General features: G+C 40.9%; 1 protein-coding gene across 2 annotated transcripts in view; it reads left to right on the forward strand.

Moving 5' to 3' along the window:
- Nucleotides 1-47: 47 nt before the first annotated feature.
- The window catches only part of LOC110834027 (cysteine-rich motor neuron 1 protein), a 370078-nt gene continuing 351442 nt past the window's right edge, over nucleotides 48-18683 (forward strand). For both annotated transcript variants that reach the window (XR_002544451.2, XM_022072762.2), the window contains exon 1: nucleotides 48-1014. Coding sequence is in view for 1 of the 2 variants with exons in the window: in XM_022072762.2 (XP_021928454.1) it covers nucleotides 714-1014 (301 nt within the window). In the remaining variant the exon portion in view is untranslated. The remainder of the gene's footprint in view (nucleotides 1015-18683) is intronic.

Here is an 18683-nt window from a genome sequence, read left to right on the forward strand (position 1 = left end):
GCAGTGTTTGGCCATGTGACGGGAAGACGCTGGGTTGCATTGGCAGTCGGCGCGGTGCCAGCGACGCTGTGGTTGTGTAGGTGGCGCTTTGTTAAACTGGTGGCTATGCATGCTACGTGGTGAGACTGAGAAGAATGACATTAGATGTCACTATGCTAGATTACGAAGTCAGTATTTTTGCTGCAGTATCAGTGTGCTTTATTCTTTAATTACGCCGTTTTGTGTTACAGAAAGTATGGTTATTTGAACCTGTGTTTTGTGAATTGTCACCATAAAGCCATAGAACATTTCTCATAAAGAAATTACAAGGAAGATTTTTATCGTAACTTTCATATATGTATTGTTTTATTCTACCAAGCCAGTGTACTATTTAACTGACGGCTTGAGTTTCGGTGGCCTTTGAGTCACTACAAAATAAGATAGCAGACAACTGCAGCAGAAACAGAACAACTTCCTTGGCTTTTCGGGTGAAGATTCATTCTGCTTCAGAGAACACGTGTTTCAGTATGGAGCATCATGACCTAAAGCGTGATCGTGTGTTTTTGTGCGTGTATTTTTAGATTATTTATCTGTATTGTTACAGTCATGTGAAAATCAGATTAATATGCAATAAAAGGCCGAGGACCCTGGACTGAAACTCATACATAAAACTACTTTGTGGGGAGAGAGCGTGTGGTCAAATATGGACGAGCTGTATTAGATATTCTGCAGCAATGCGTGGGGCTGAAGTGTTGGTTACTGCCCTCTTGTTTTTTTCTGTGCGTTTCGTGTTGGGATTTAGTTGCGTCTGCAGTCCTTTGGAGTGCGAGGAATTGAGTGACAGCGATTGCCCCGGTGGGGGTACCGTCTGGGACCCATGCGGATGCTGCCGGGTTTGTGCCCGGGTGGAGAATGAACCGTGTGGCGGACCTTATGGTTTCTACGGCTCCTGTGCTGAGGGGTTGGAGTGCGTCGTGGGTGCTCATGCTACAGGCAAAGCGGTACTGGCTGCCAACTCCGAAGGCATCTGCACACGTGAGTATGACAATATTACCAGTAACTCATCATGATGTATTTGCTTGTGTTTCATTAACTTTAATTTGTTTTATAGCCTGCTTCCAATACATAATATTTTGGGACGTATCTCGGTACATATGTAATTAGCCCATATTTTTTACGTAATACATAATACAATATTTTAATAAATCCAATTTAGTTCGCAAAAATAACCTTTGTAATAACAGTGTCGGTTAAGCATGCACCATCAAAAGCGTTGCCGGATCTGAAGATAAGGTCATGTCCACTGTGCCGACTGTATGCACCTAAACAGAAAAAAACACTCTAAGGACTCATTCGCTCGTTGTTTTTTTTAGTGTAGACTCGACATACACTTTGCGCTAGAATAGGAAAGTCCAAGACAGGCAGGAGGGTTTTCAATTGAATGGGACACATCAGCTATTGGCATATGCTGATGATGTTAATTTATTGGGTGACGATATAAATACAATAAAGAGGAACACAGAAGTTTTGCCAGAGGCTAGTCCCTCTTTATTGTCAGGGTGATTAAGTTGAGAAGAATGAGATGGGCTGGGCATGTAGCGCGCATGAATGGGACAAGAGGTGTGCACCGGGTATTGGTTGGGAAGCCTGAGGGGAAGAGACCGCTGGGGAGACCTAGACATAGATGGGAGGATAATGTCAGGCGGGATCTATGGGAGATAGGAGTTGAAGGAAACTGGATTTTGTTGGCCCAGGACAGGGTCCGGTGGAGGGCTTTGGTTAATTTGGTGATGAACCTTCTGGTTCCGTAAGCCATCTAGTCAGTTAGTTAGACTCATCATACCAACTGTAATCGGAATCCGTCGAATAATTTCGAACATACAGAGACGAACGACGTGGGGTTTCATTTGACTTGTCTCTCGTAGACCTATTTTAGAAGAAAGCGGGTTTGTGCGTGTGAGGGAATGAGGGCGTAGCCGGTTAGGGGGCCTGTGAACTGCAGACTGCTGTAGTAGGGGTGAATCAGTACGCTCGAGATCCGTTAGAAGTAGTGGGGTGGAGGGTAGCAAATAAGGAGAATTATTTCCCATTGACATTAGATTGTAGATCGCTGCTCCATTTCCTTAGTCGGTAATGTCTTTGGTTAACATAGTATATGATTTTATTTTCCTAGCGACGAAGGCAAATATTCGCCCTGACCATAATAGAAGAATTTAAATTTGGTATACAAATTCCCTTTTTCATGAGACAGACTTGTGTTTTCATTCCTGGAATGTCTTGGAATCGTTACACTACAACGAAATTATGCATGATTAGTCGGCTGTTTAATGACGCAGTATCAGCTACCGATTTTGTGCAATGTAGAATTAGAAATGGTGATATGACGTATCGAGAACGGCGCGGACAGAAGTGGTCGTGGTCTATTTTAAGGCACTGGTCAGCAGTCCGTGTGAGAGAAGATATACAAGTCAGTCAGGATAGCCGAAGTCTGAAGGAAGGTTAGAAAGACTTCAGTGTCCATGATACTCCCTAGATTAGATGATGCAAAAGATGAAAATGATGGACGATGAATCCGAACCCCTTTGCGGTCGTAGTCGTTTGGCAGGTGTTGACAGAAGGACGGGATTCTGTCGGCCTTGAACTGGAGACCGGTGCTACTTCCCAGCATCTGGACTGTGTACATTTACACCCATTTGGTGCAATTTTCCCAGAGCTGAGTTTCATGTACATGACCAGAGTAATCTAATCACGAAGTTAGTCGTGAAGTCGTAGAACATGAACATCGAGAGTACCACTAGTTTTGATCCACGTGTTGTCACTACACTAGACGTGGTAACCGGCAAACATTTGGTAGCCCAAGATCTGTGCTGTGCCACGTTTTATGTATAAACTGCATTTACCGTACAAGTGAATTCTGTAATTTTATCTTAAAACAGAGGAGGAGCTAATACGAAGATGGGGAAAATCTAATGGCGAGGAACGTCTTAATATGCGCTCTTCACAAAACTTCGTGTATCAGATAAACAGCAAATAAAGATGGGTGGGACACGTGGTACTTTTGGGTGATGTGAGAAATGCATATGTAATTTTAGTCAGAAACTCTCCACTTACATATGTGAAATCTGAGGGGCTTAAATTGTAGCCGTGCGTACAGATTTTATTCGAAAGTTATTTTGCATAAACTGTTAAAGTCAAGTTCTACTAACCCGCCGACTTTGAGCCATGACAAAGGACACGTGTAAATATTTTATTAAACATATAACTGGTACGATGGTTTCGGGCTATAAAGAAGAGAAAGGTGGAAGTGTGTAAGCAATAAATGAATATAACTTGTGGGTGGAAAATCCCAGGGAAAGAATCTCTTGGGAAACATGGGTGTAGACAGGGTAATGAGTTAATATAAAATCATGTCTTGGAGAAATAGGTTGTGAAGTTGTAAACTGGATTAAGCTGGCTTAGAATGGTATCCAATGGCGGGCTGTCCTTAACTGCTGGGTTCTATAAACGCGGGGAATTTCTTGGCTGATTGAATTTGTACGGGGAAAATGGGTTCGTTACAAAGGCAAGGTGTACTTTGTGTGTTTACAGGCTTCGCCTTAATGAGTCTTAGTAAAGATCCTGTCTTATTAATTACCAGCCAGAATGGTTGATTGTTCCTTAGCGAGGCTTGCCTCTTGAAGGTAAATGAATGGCGTAAACTTCTCTTAACAGAAGTAATTGGAGCAAGGGCTGAGTGGTCGGAGTTCGGTGACGGGATTTTTTCTTCATTATCACTGGGACCCATCCAGCCACCTATCCTTGTGTATCAAGAGCAAAGCGGTTGAAGCTATTCACTCACGTTTACTAGAGCAGAGGAAAAAAAATCCATGGAGCTTTATATCCTCGACCTCTACGCCACATGATGGCGGGGTGGTTGGTCACGTTTGGTATCGTCCTGATAATAATATCGAAAGCGTAGTGGTTGTTTGCTTTTAATTAACTTGAAATCGTACTGCGCATGAGCAATGTGTCTGATTAGTTGTTGCATGAGGTCTCTCCAATTTCTTCTTGTACTCTCCAGGATAGTAATTACGTAATGAGGATCTTCATTGCGTGTAATGCACATATGATACTGTGAAGTTGATTAGATAAAGAAGCGTAAGGTGGGCGGGACATGTAACATGCATGGGAAATATGAGAAATGCATGGTCTTGCTTCAAATATGTAGCTCATAAGCAAGCCTATAGAGAAAATTAACATTGAAGATTTCTGTCTTCTGGGTTCTTGTGCAGTGTAGTCTGGTCGATGTTTACCAACGTTTCGGAGGTCATACTGCCTCCGTCATCAGGACGATGAATTCATCAACAACCCAGAAGACAGCAATCTTCAGTCTCACCGCTGTGAAAACTTTAAATCCAACAAAATGAACGTTTTGCCACTAACAACTAAAAGTAATTTCGAAATTTTGATTTTTAAGGAGTTCTTTACAGAGAGTTCATGGGATTTTAAAGACCTACAGTCGAATACTTCGGAATCCAAAATCTACTAACAAAATTTTAGTAGCGAAACTTGTTGGGAAACGGCCAATTGAATTAGCGAAAGGGAGATGAGATGACAGTATTAAGACTGGTTTTCGGAAAGTGAAACTAGCTTCAAATTAGCGGTGTCGAACCTTCGTATCTCTTGTGATTGTATTGGTTATTTTTAAAATCAGAAAGTTACGTGCCTGGGGTAATCATTGATGGGCTGCAGAAGTTATCTGCCTGATGCGTTTCCAATGCAGAACTACTTAAAACAAGGGAATGCTTTTATCTCCAGGGCTGTGATACGCGATCAGGAGAAAGGACATTTAACTTCTGGCACGTTTTCTCGTTGTTAATTTAAGAGGGCAAACAGAAAGTCCTGAAGTTTTGTCATATTTGCCTTATCCAACTGGAAAAACTTTTGAAGAGAGCCGAAACTCGACATGACCACACGTCTCACTTTCTACGACGCCGTGATGTTAGGCAACTACTCTTGCCCTTGTGTGTGGACACAAACACGAACAAGTGTTCGCAGGCGTTACGTGCAGCACTGGCGAGTTCTGGAAACCATTCATCATCCGTCTTTATCGTATTTCTATCTTTCTGTAGTGTAAACTAGCGTAGCAATACCAGCTGTATGAAGATAACTTGAATGTTGCTTTTCACATTCAGTAGTCTCGTTGTTTGCTTTCATTAATTTTCAATTTTATTTATTTATTTTTGTTTAATAACGCTGTCAGTAGCTCACACTATGTAGCGTCGAATAATGGGATGATTAATTAATTTGAAATTATGTGGAAGGAAGTGGTTGTAGCCCAGTTGAAGATACTATCCCATTATTTGCCTGGAGTACTGAGAAAAACCTGTCGTGGTAGCCGTTTCCGAGCTTATTAACTTTTCAACTATTTACATGTTTGAGAGATCTGTGGTCAGGAGATCGTAACCAGGCATAGTGTGCAAAGTGAGACATTTGGTCCAATTTTCATCACCACTTTTGAGAATAGTTTCACCATCCAATTTCGATTTCAGTTCGTGTACTTGGTTATTACACCGAGAGGTCTGGTCGTGAGGGACAAAGAACTCACGTAACCCAGATATAATTTTCCTTTACTGTTCATAGCAGAAACCAATCGGATCTTTCTTTCAGCGGCTTCATTACTGGGGTATGCTTAGTGATTTGGCGGACTGTTAAAATTCATAGCTTTAGAAAATTTCATGCAGATTTTAAAGCAACTATGAAGATGGTTGTCTTCTGGGTTGTTGTGCCGTGTATGTAGTCTGGTAGAAGATTACCAGTGTCTCAAAGGTCCTTGCTGCCTTCATTATCAGGGTGATGAGTATATTACTCATCGCTTGTAAACGATGGTTAACTTATAACAGTCTGCATGCCGCTACAACCCAGAAGACAGCCGTCTCCCGTCGTGGAATATTTGGAGGTGGCCTGATATCCCAGCATTTGCACAGATAGTTCGTCGTTTAAGACGGAATAGAAGGCAAACTGACACAGATTTTAAATTTAGAAGTCTGCGCTAGAGTCCTTGGTGTGCCCAGGGTTGATCTGCTGTGAATATCAAGTCCAGTGATTGATGCAGGATCTCTCACATTAATATCCCCTGGGACTGTGTTTCGGGTCGGCTCATATAGGTCGATATGCTTTCTCTCTCAGGTAGCTAGATATCTGCCGTTTAGACGGATCTTTTGAAGCTGCACACGTCGCTATCAGTCGTACTTTCAATCTAGAAGACGACTGGTTTTTCACCCGTTATATTGCTTCTGTTGCTCAAACGTAAAGCTTCTGTTCTGGGAAGAGGAGTATATGTGATGGGCCACTGTATGGTAATAAGCCGGCTCAAATCATCAGCCTATGAAAGAACGCCATCGGCAACCTTCGATCTCTGGCCTCATTTTGTTTAGAGATGGTATTATATACAGTGCAAGTCCAGTCACCGATAACTCTCAATAATAAAGAAGTCTGCATTGCTTATCAGTCTATTGAATATGCTGAGTGTTATACTAGTATTTGTTGCCTAGCAACCGAGTGAAGACTTTATAATATTCAACTAGTTTTTTGGTTGTGGAGCAAACGAATGTAGACTTCAAAATATCACATTAGTTTTGGTTATCCAGCAACGTAGCGAAGGTTTCAAAATATTTAACTAGTTTCTCTTGCATGGAATTATTTAAGAAATTTAATTTTCTATGGGTAGACAGTGAATTATTATTTTCATTATCGTAATTTGTAGTGGACAACATGGAAAAGTTCAAAATAAATTCAAATGTACACAATATAAATACAAGATGCAAACATAACCTTCATGTGCCAAAAGCCAACCTCAGAAAAAATGAAAAATAATTTTACTACACTGGAATTAAATTATTTAGTAATCTTCCTCCTACCAAAAAAGTTTAAATCATGACATAAAAGTATTTAAGTCAGCACTAAAAGAGTATTTATCTCACTCCTGCAGAGTATAAGAATTGACTGAAAACAATAATTCTCAGTTATTCTAAATACATACAATAATGATGATGATTCCTGGATGTAATTACTTTGTTGTAATACTGTATTATGTCAAATATCTCTGTAAATAGCTGTTAAAAACTTAGTATTTAGTAACATTTTAATTCAATTCAATTCAATTCTTAATGATGATGTAATTAACAAAGTTACTAAATGGACTAGGCAATCTACCTTCGAGAAGCAGGTTGCCATCTTCGTGACCATGACAGAGTTCTACATATAAGTATATCACGTGTCGAATAAAGCTATAGACTGTGAACCTGTGTGTGTATGTATTAATAGAGATAATTTCTTTTTCTAAATTTGACGTAGGAACATAAATTTTTTTTGTAAGGATTTGCGGCACGCCTGGAACCTTTGGCGGCACACCGGTTGCTGAACACTAAATTTGACAGAAATAATTTGGTTTTTATATGATGGAGTCACCACCGAGGTTTAAACCCGGACAGTCACTGCTCCCAGTTCATCGAAATGAAGTTTAATTTATCGTGGACAAGGGGTCAGTATCTGCGAGAGAGACTCTTTTAGTTTTACGAATGCATGTCACATATTTCACGATTTGGTTCCGTTGTATATCTTTCCTTGCTTTCTTGTATCATGCTTATATGTATTTTGCATTGTATTCACGTATTAGACTTGTCGCTTGTTTTACCGGCCTCGAAAGTCTGTTGATATTTTTCTTCGTAATTCCGTTCCGGCGCGTTGTGGCAGAAAATAAGATTGCGAAGGTCACAAATAACTAGAATCTTTGCACTTCAACATCTTACTCAGTTACATTTTCTTTGCTGTATCCTGTCGCTATGTGAATGAAGCGTACATAAATATATATTTTTTCCCAAAATACTTTTTTGTTCTTTTCAATAAAAGTTAAGTTACCAAAATTACTTACTATGAGTATTTAAATATGTAACGACACCTCAAAATAAGTTTTGCGAACGTATTCATATTTCTCGAAGCCACAAATCAGTTTTTATTGCATTTCGTTATATATTCACCACATTAAACAATGTTGAAAACAATAATAGTAGACCTCAGTCGTATATATTATATTTTATGCAAAATTTGCAATTACTTTTGGAGATGAAATATGAGAACAGACATCACCTTCTTCCCCATTATGCCTTTTGTTTTATGAACTTCGTGTAAATACACGTCATGTGTCTTTGGATTATTGAAGTTATTTGCGTTGATTGTAGACTGTTACGCATTATTAAAATATCCGAAAGGATGGTTGTCTCATGACAATCTGCTTGTTGTGCAGTAAACGTCTGACATCATCTAAGACACGCTTCCTATTAATCAAGTGGACTTTGTGTGAGTGACTGCCTCAGGTTCATGGGTGCAAGATGTTCCAGCAGTGTCATGCATTAACAACATAGTGAGAATTGCAATTAGCGGCGTGGGTTGTTGTGTGGGGGTCCGTCCAAAGCGGGGACTACACTAAACAATTCACATTTTTACGCTAGAGTGAATTCTGGTGCCTTCGTCAAAATTTTACCTGCGCACAGTTTTTAGGAGTCTGTGATCTTTGCGTTGGGCGGGGTATCTGGCGCTGATCTGCGTGGGTCATGACGTCACGACGAACGATCCATCGGTGTCACCAAGGCGGTTTCGTGACCGGCTGGGGATTCCCCACCCGAGGGTTCCTAACCCAGTAATATCAGCACTCCAGAGACACATGTACGTCTTCATGTGAAGACTCAGTTATTTTTGCTCATATTTAAGGTAGTGCAGTGTGTCAATAGATGTGAGTAAAACATCCTTATTAAATACAATAAAAATCCGTTCGTCTGCTGTCGAGTTACAGAAGGACGCGACGAAGCAGTTTTTAGTTGTGAACGCGCCACGCCACCAACTTAACAGTTTGCACATTTTTCTCTCTTTCCAGGCGAGTGCTGAGGCGATACCTTATAATAACATGCCATGACAATTACCTTCAAATCCTTGCCGTTCATAAACGGCATGCTCTGAAATCATTGGACGCGGCCAGTCTGCTGCCTTCACTACATTCCTTGTAAAGCCTCAACGAAGTGCGCATTAACTCATTGCTTTGTTTTGTTCAGTCACTTATTCTTACCTCTATTGGTTTCAAAAGGGAATTACTAGAACTGCTGGCCAGGGTTGCTTTGCGGATAATTGGATCCTGTTATATGATGCGGGTGCGTCTCTTCAGGTCTGGAGAGTAAATTGAAATTTGTAATCCGAAGCGTTGTCAGCCTCGGGGCTTAGCGAGGCTTATAACAGCTGCTGTATACAAATTTCAAAGAGCCATTGTCTGAAAGCAGGGTGCGGGCTAGCTACCGCGTTCTTTGTATAAAGTGTACAAAATGAACTCATGGTCTTGTCTGTCCGTATGTTCGAAATGATTAAACGGGTTTATATTTGGGCCTGTTATGAAATTATTAGGCGACGTTAATTATAATCCATGTTTAAAACATGATGTTATTCATTGTTAAAATAATTGATTTGTGATGTACTATATTTAGCTACTTCATTATTTAATTAATCTATTTGTTACGGTGATACAGTATACCATAATCCTTTTGCAGACTTTAGCGACGAAAGGTCTTTAATATTTAGTGTATGGGGTGGTAGAAGTGGGTTGAGGGTGGTGGTTGGAAACTGTGGGGCGGAGTAAGGATTTGAGTAAGCGGTGGACGACCTCTGTGTAGACGGGAAGAGGCTTTTTTACGTATTGTATGAAAACGAGGAAGGAGAGAGAATATTTTTTGCAGGAGTATTGAGTAAGAATTGGTATGTTATAAACGACGAAGTAATTTGTGAGAGAATGCTGAACTGTACTAATTAGGATTTGACGTTCTGTCGGTGGTGAGTGAGAAGATATCTGTCTAATGGGTTGTAGTACCACGTAGTCTGCTAGACGCTAATCGATGTTTCAGAGGTTCTTGCTACCTCCATCAATCGCCCTGATGATGGAGGCAGCACGCATGTATCCGGACAGGGTGTAGCGAGCAGCAGCCTCCGAAGCGGGGCAGGGCGGAGTGTGGCATTGCAATCTTGCACTTTATATTTTTAAAATGCGTTTTACGCAGTTTTGTGTACTGCATTGTACTTGTTCATTTATTGCAGACACAAATCTATTACTGCGAAGCTGATCATCTGTAAATATCACGCTGCAGCGTTATAAGTTGTATTTCGCTGTGTATAGGTAGGCACACACCATATCGAGAAGTGTTTAAAATTGGCGTATTTGTTATAAATATTAATTACATGTAATTTTGTGTTCTGGGACATTTTCTTGCACGCTGAACCAATTTTCGAGACAACATCAAGTTCATTTTGCGTTTCATACAACGTAGGTAATATTGGCTGCCCAAGACCACTTGTAACCAGGTCCGCGAAATTATTTATTAATTTAACACTAGTTACTACAAGCTCATTAATTTTGTCAACGGGTGTGTTCAGGGTCTGATAACTTCTCAGCTTCTTCTCGATATCGACATGATGACGGAAAGGAGATCAATTCTGGGTTGTTACAATTTATAGGTTGGTAGCCATGAGAGACTATCGACCATTCCCTTCAAACACACCAGAAGTAAGCAGCTTTTAAAATACATATCAAGTTTTTGACCAGCTCATCTGGCTTTATTTACGAGATATGCGTACACAATTTTAGTCGGAAAACCAGAGGGAAAGAAACTTCATAAAGAAAGCCTAGGTGTTGATGGGAAAATAATATTAAAATGGATTTATCGGCGCAGGGTGTGAGTGTTGAATTTATCTGGCCCAGTATACGGTCCAGTTCGATAGAAGGCCGGAGATTTCTGTACTAGTTAAGTTGCTATCAGGTTCCCGAGAAGGAGCTCCAAAGTTCTAGTCCATCGGTTTCTCTGCTTTATAGGTAATTTGCAGTCCACGATGTATTGAGATGACCAGCTTTACACTCTCATCACGTCCAGCATGTCTGCGACTTTGATTTCATATCTTTACTGCAGTGGACCTGTATAGAGTTCATGCACTGGGGCGCAGATGCTACGAGCGGGTTTGGTGCATATCGCACTTCTATTATATTCTCTAGGCTCGGTTTATTGTTCAACATGACATTTATGTTTTACCACCATATTAAATAAGCCCACCAGTTTAGACGCCTGTTTCTCGTTCTGGTTGTCTTAAAATAGCCTACACTGAAGTACGTACTGTAAATTGCTCACTTATCGTGACAATATTAATGTAACGTTCCGGTAAACAAGATATTTAATTACTACACTTACCGTGGTGGAAGAAGATGTCATGACATGGAGAATGGATTCAACTGAGTATGACGTAATCTTTGGTCATAGCAATAAAATCTAATTAATTATTAATATAGTGAATTTTTATGGACGTAAACCGAGTTCCATTTACGTAACTTATTTTTCGTATTTATCCAACTAAGGTAACAAACATCAGTTATACATTTTTTTTGGTAGTGTCTGAGACGAGATTTATGCTTGTATGTAAAATGTTTTTTCATATTTTGGATCTACATTAAAATGTTTCTAATATTTCCTAAAATTATCCAATGTTAAACGTAGTTAGAATCGGGTTCATCGTTGCGTACGGTGCAAGATGATTAAGATGATCACGTTTGCGTCACGTCAGGTGCTCGTGAACTCACCACGACTATATACTGTGACAGTTTCATGCATTAAACGGTTGTCAAGCAGCGAAACAGCATTCGATATTGATAGGTTTTTGCCCTGCTCTGTGTTGGAACCACGTGTAGGGCTACATAGTTCATGTGTCACCGATCACCAGGATTTGTGCACTGTGCTCATCTTATCTGTGTTCGAGAATGCTAATGGCAGACCGATAGTGATGGTCCATTTGTTGTGGTGCTCAGCCATCTGATGGAATATGGGACAGAAGATCAGTTTACTTGGTTCAAGGAACTTATGTAAATTTCAGTTCCAGGGGACGAGCGACTATTGGAGAACCGTGAGGAACACGCGCGATTTTGGGGTCATGTAGACTCATCGGTAGTTGCCAACGTTTCATAGAAGCATGCTGTGTCCATCTTCAGGGCTGAAGTTTCTTTCACGAGTATCGCATGCACAGATTGCATTGTTTTGCATGAAAGTGGTTGTGGACGATGAAATTGGAATTGGTCGTGGTTTGTCGTAAGGAACTCAGGTTAAGAGACGAGAGACCTAAACTGACGTTCTCTTAGCCTATATTCGAGCCGAGGATAATATGAATACGTGTTGGGGTTTGTACTCGGCCATCCTGCCTTGGGATTTCAGGTTCTCGCGGCGGTGAGAATGAAGATGGCTGTCTTCTGAGTAGAAGTTTACCGTCGTTTCAGTTTCTAATCGTTTGATGATAAAGACAGCAAGCATCTCGACCAGACTGCACTGCGCAACGTCCCAGAAATTCGTCTACATTGTCTTGCTACGTTTCCAAAAGTTCAGACACTTGCAGAACGGTCCCATGCCACGAAATGTGTCAGTAATTAGTCTAGCTGGCTGACTGACTCACTGAGTGATTGCGTCACGAACTCACCAACTGTCCGTATAACTAAGACCCCAGGCCGTGATCTCCGAAAGCGGTTCCATTGCATTGCCGGGGTTGGCGACCAGATGAATCCATGTGGGATTTGTGGTAGACAAATTGAACTGGGGCAGATTTTTCTCCGAGTCACTCAGTTTTCCCCTGTCATTTCCACCGTTGCTCTGTATTTACTCATCATCTGGGGGATGGACAAAGGGGACACTAAGGTCTCAGTCCCACAGGGGCATAGTTTGACTTTATCGAAACAGTAACCGGTTCCAAATTTGCCCGGGCAACATTCATGAACTGATACGATCTTTAAATGAGTAAGTTTTTGCAGCCCTGTAAGTTATGCAGACCAAACTACGGACGGGTATCGATTTTCACTGTATTATTGTGTGCGGTCGCTTCCTGCATATTGCATACCCATTGCGGTTTCTTTACTCCAATATTATACCCATGAAATATGTTTTCTATTTTTATCTTTACTCCCGTATTGGTTATTCGGCCGTTTCACAACGCCGTCTCAGCTGCTAAGGTTATGCATAGCAGGTCGTTGAGGGAATGAGTAAAACTATGAACATGTTAGGAAATGAAGACAGAAATCTTCACACTCACCGCTGTGAAAACCTCAAATCATACAAGATAGGAAATGTGGACATACCTTTAGCAGTTCTGGATTTGTAATATATATACAGACGGACGGACGGACGGAATGAGAAACTATGTTGGCAGCCGCTCCTCAGGGATGCGAACGTATCTAAAAGATAACAATAACCGGGCTTCTTCCGAGATTCGAACCGGAAGTTCTGGATACGAGTGAGTCGCCTTGCTTTGTAAAATTTCTTTCAGGCGTTTTATTGTCCAATCATCCGACACAGGAATTACCGTATACAGGCTTTTATATGCTGTGGAGGTTCATGTAAAAAAATGTAAAAGAAATCTGTGACGTCGAACAGAGCTCCTGCTGTTTACACCTGTTACAAAAATTAAATAAATTAAAACATGTATTGGAGCGTGAACAGTTTTAGGCAGCAGAATCAAGACAAATTCTCTGACTGCCCTATTATAAATAATGCGGAAAATTTTTAGTCACTCTGTGGACAGTGTTAAATGTTCATGTGTTTTTGAACATTCTGATAAATTGTAAACGTGTTTATTCTCGTGAGATTTGAGGTTCTTGAGACGGTGAAGGTGTCAATGTTGTAGGTTGTGATGCCATTTCAACTCGTAGGTAGATAGCAACGTTTTGGATAAACACAATCTCTCCTCTCAATATTTTCTAGATCTGTTAGACTCGATGTTCAGATAATGATTAACTCTGCCAGATATTCTGCAACATATATTGGAAAATGTTATAAATTAACTATTTTTACGTGTTTCCTTCGTATAGAATACTTTTCTCTTTCATTTTCAATTCAATTTACTATTTACAAGACCCGATATGTGGAACTAGACGTAGATGGGAGGATAATCTCAGGCGGGATCTATGGGAGATAGGAGTTGAAGGAAACTGGATTTTGTTGGCCCAGGACAGGGTCCGGTGGAGGGCTTTGGTTAATTCGGTGATGAACCTTCGGGTTCGGTAAGCCATCTAGTTAGTTAGTTAGTTAGATATGTGGAACACTAACAAAGAAATTGCTACGGCTTTGGAATCCATGCCCTTATTCCGTTCTGTGCATCTTGTGCCCTGTTACATGTAGGATACTTAATTTTGGGCCTCATTCTCGTCTGCAAGTTCCTTAAAACGGCGTCACGGAAGGACTGTTTTATAAAAGCAGAATAATAGTGCTCCCAGGGGGCTGTGACCCCCAAGTACCTGACGATCTTCACTCTGTAATTAGCTTTCAGCTTACTCAGCGCTCAACTTTGTAATTAAGTTACGCCCCGCCGATAATGAGAGAGTCCCTAGGGCCACAGGACCTTGTGTCGATTGCTCCAGAATATAATTGTAAAGTGATTACGCGTACTGAAAACTGACATAGTGAGTACACTTTGTAATTTTAAGAACTGTGCGTAGAAAGTTTTAGTTGGAAAATTTAAAGAGAAACAATCGTGTGAAGATGTGTTGATAATATTAAAACTGAATTTACAAAACTAGTCTTGTTCTAGTGGAATTCAGCCAACTGAATCAGAATACCGGAAAGGAATTCCTCGAACAACCGAATTAGTTGCCGTGTACCACGTGACTTGGATTTGGTCGCAGAGCGAAAGAATTCGGTAAATGTTAAAATAATTTACAAAGAGTGCAAGAAATTCGTGTTTCTTATAACTGTTTTTACGATTGATTGTATTAGAGAATTTGCGTAGAAACGTTTTGTAAAGGTTTCAGTCACAACACACGTTCGAGGATCGAAGTCAATGCTTCGTGCTCTGAAGCCGGAGTTGTACATTATTGTAAGGGGACTGAATGCTGTAATGCTGTAATGCTGTAATGCTGTTTGCTGAGGTTTCCAACTTGACCGTCACTAAACTGTGATAAAACCTTGCGTAGAAAACAGGTTAGCTGTGATGCCGAAGTTCGAAACAATGGCTGAAGCACTTTCACCCTGCTTAACGTAGGCTATACTTAGCACAAACAGCAGTTTTCTGCGTGAATCCTCTTTGTACTAGATCGCATGTATTCTGAAGTACAGTCATATGCAATAGTTTGTTCATTGCCCCTCTCATGTATTGAGTAAAAATTCGTGGGAGGCTGGTAGAAACTGTTGTGGCATATTTTAAGATGTTGGCTGACGAAACTATATGATAATCAGTATCCGGGCCCAGATTTTAACCCAGAACCTTGAGCACGAAGCAGGGTGTAGTCAAAGTAAATTTCAACATGAGGACCTCACGACAACGTTAAGCTTCGACAGAAGATGGCTGTCTTCTGAATTGTAGCGCTGTGTGGGCTGGTTGAAGTTTAGCGACATTTCAGAGGTCATTGCTGCCTCATTGCCCTGATAATAAGGCAGCAAGGACCTCTGAAACGTCAGCAAACTTCTACCAGACTACACGGCGCAACAACCCAGAAGACAGCCATCTTTGGACTCACCGCCATGAAAACCTCAAATCCTACTTAAGCTCCGACAGATTTATCTCCCGGTGCTGACTGGGTATAAGGCTTGGTCTCCGCAGCAGCAGAAGACAGAAAGCTTGCTCTTGCCTGGAATCGAAGTCACAACCAGCTCGTCGCCAGTCTCTGAAAACTGCTGCTGAAATTAGTTTTAAATGTGAACCAGTGCTTGTAACGAAACAGAAGCTGTAGTGAAACTTGTATGTTTCATTGCCTGTCAACGTTAAAAGGTCTTATGCAGGCAGTGCCTTAATCATAGTACACAAATAATTTAAATTAACAAGCGAGACCGTGTGTTAAAAGACAGGTACACGACGTTTTGATAATTATTTTTTCTCGTTTAGTTGTCCCCACAGATAGGCGTCTAGACGTAATTTTTCTTAAACATTAGGCTTTCAGTTTCGCTTTGTCACTTAAAGATCTACGACTAACAAGACAACGCCGAGAAACTAAGAGTTAACATTTAGTGTTTCAAATGTAGCGAGTTCGTCTTCAGAACAGTGTTAGAGATATATGTCTTTGTATGTCCGTCTGTTTCGTGAACCAAGAACGAATGTGGATAACATAGAATCTATCTATGACAAAATTGAATAAACATCGAGGATGGTTGTTTTATGGGGCTATAGCGCTGTTTAGTCTGTTAGAAGTTTACCAACGTTTCAGAGGTTCCTGCTGCCTCCTTGCCCTATCGATGAGGCAGAAAAGACTTCTGAAATGCTGGTGAACTTCTACCTGACTACACCTTGCTACAACCCAGAAAATAACCATTATCGTATTCACTGCTGTGATAACCTCCAATCCTCTTGAATAAGCCTCGGTGGACATGTGAAAAGCATGTTTGACCTTGCTACTATTTAACTACTTGTCTAAAAAAATCAGTATGGCGGCCGTCTGAAAATAGTGGCTCCATTAATTATTCAAATTTTTTATCTTGGTCAATGTTTGAAAAACGTGCAACGTTTTTGGTAAACGTAACATTAACAGGTCTGTCCCGCGAAAACTTTCTGCGTGGTCACATGTTATCTTCGGTATTATTAATATTAAAATTCACACGGTATGATTCTTGGAGGTAGTAAAGTGTAGGCGAACAGTTCTTATGGGTACAGCATTTTGGACCAGTCTGCACGAAAAGTCAGTTAAGCTGGATTATATTTATGACCATAAAGTGGATTAGAAACATGGACCACGGATCGATTTCATAATTAGCATTTGTTTAATAACGTGGTATACAAATACAAACGTTTCCGACGAGTATACGTAGCCGAGCAGGTAAACTCAGCGGTAACAGGGAGATACCAGTTCGTACCTCATTGGGATCAGACTTACACCTTCTGTGATCTTTCTTATTACCTCAATGCAAATGCACGTAACAGAATTACCGTGTAGGCTATGTTATATTGGATGTATCTTATTAAAATAACCAACTATGTATGTAACACAGGAAAGTCGATTTCACTACACTACTCCATTAGAAAATTAACACTGCAGAGAGTATTAGATTGAAGATTTCTGTCTTCTGGGTTATTGCGCTGTGTAGTCTGGTCGATGTTAACCAACGTTTCAGAGGTCATACTGCCTCCGTCATCAGGGCGATGAAGTCTTACACAGTATTAGATTGTTTCATCTTCTTCACAACTCTTCGGTCCTATTCCAATACTTCGACTCCTCACAGACTATCGCTTTCTGACGTCACTCGATTCATCACTCTGCTGATGTCCACACCATTATTTTCAATTATATGTATTTACCTCCAAGAGAGGTAAAAACGCAGACCATGCAAATGAGGGACAAATGCGAATGAAAAAATATATATATTAATGACAAAGCGTACATAGGCGTGAACTCCTTTGAAAGCGTGACGAGAGGACACCTTAAGTGTTAAAACATCACCAAGATTTTAAAAGCGTGAGTGCGCGTGACGTACTGTAACAGCGTGACAGTGTGACCAGGCGTGATCTGCATTGACGTCGTGACAAGGGATCACCATATGTGTCGATACGTATTGAAGATATACAAAGCGTTACCAAGCGTGACGAAGCGTGATGAGGCGTGACCTGCTATAAAGGCATTACGAGAGGTCACGACAAGTGTTAAAATACGACGAGGATTCGGAAAGGGTGTCTAAGCGTGACCAAGCGTGACAAAGCGTGACGGCGTGACGAGATGTGCCCATAAGTGTCAAAACGTAAAAAAAAAATTCAAAACGGTACCTAACATAGCAATATCCACTATACAAACTTAACCTAATCGAACCTAACCTAACCTAATCTATCCTAACATAACCCAACCCAACCCAACCTAACTTAACGTAACCTAACCTAACCTAACCTAACCCAACCCATCCTAACCTAACCTAAGCGAACATTTCCAACTTAACCCTGCATGCCGAAACTTAATCTAACGTATTGCAAAGTAGCCAAAATTAACCAAGCCTTACGTATCATAACTCAAGCGTGCCGAAGCGTGACTTAGTGATCACGCGTGCCCAAGCGTGACAAAGCGTGATCTGTTTTGACGTCGTGACAAGGGATCACCATATGTTTCGAAACGTGGTGAAGATTTACAAAGATTGACCAAGCGTGACAAAGCGTGACTAGGCGTTACCAGGCGTGACCTGCTATAAAGGCATTACGTGAGGTCACCATAAGTGTTAAAATACGACGAAGATTCGAAAAGTGTGTCTGAGCGTGACCAAGCGTGCTCTAGCGTGACCAAGCGTGACTAGTCGTCAAGTATTGTAACTGCGTGACGAGATGTTTCCTTAAGTGTCTAAACGTGACTAATATTTACTAAGCGTGACCCTTCATTGAGTGGTCCGCATACTGGGCACTCCCTATAACGTCATCGGCCATAATCGGTGGATCCAGTTCTACTACTCTGTGCGACAATTACACTGCCGGGTTTTTCTTAAGATAAGATGACCTGAAATAGTGAAACTGCTTATCTATTTTAAAAATCTTATGGACATTTCCGCAACTAAGTAGTAGTGGACAGATCTGACACGGCAGCGAGTGTGAAGTTTTTACCATGTAGTCTTGAAGAAATATGTAGTAGACTACACAGTGCAACATTCGAGAAGGCTGCCATCTTTATGTCTCTACCACGAAGAATTATCTGCTGACAAAGTCAGTGG

Source organism: Zootermopsis nevadensis, unplaced genomic scaffold, assembly GCF_977971745.1.
Source record: "Zootermopsis nevadensis isolate Lab colony 2312 unplaced genomic scaffold, Znev_1.0 Znev_ptg000017l, whole genome shotgun sequence".
NCBI lineage: Eukaryota > Metazoa > Arthropoda > Insecta > Blattodea > Termopsidae > Zootermopsis > Zootermopsis nevadensis.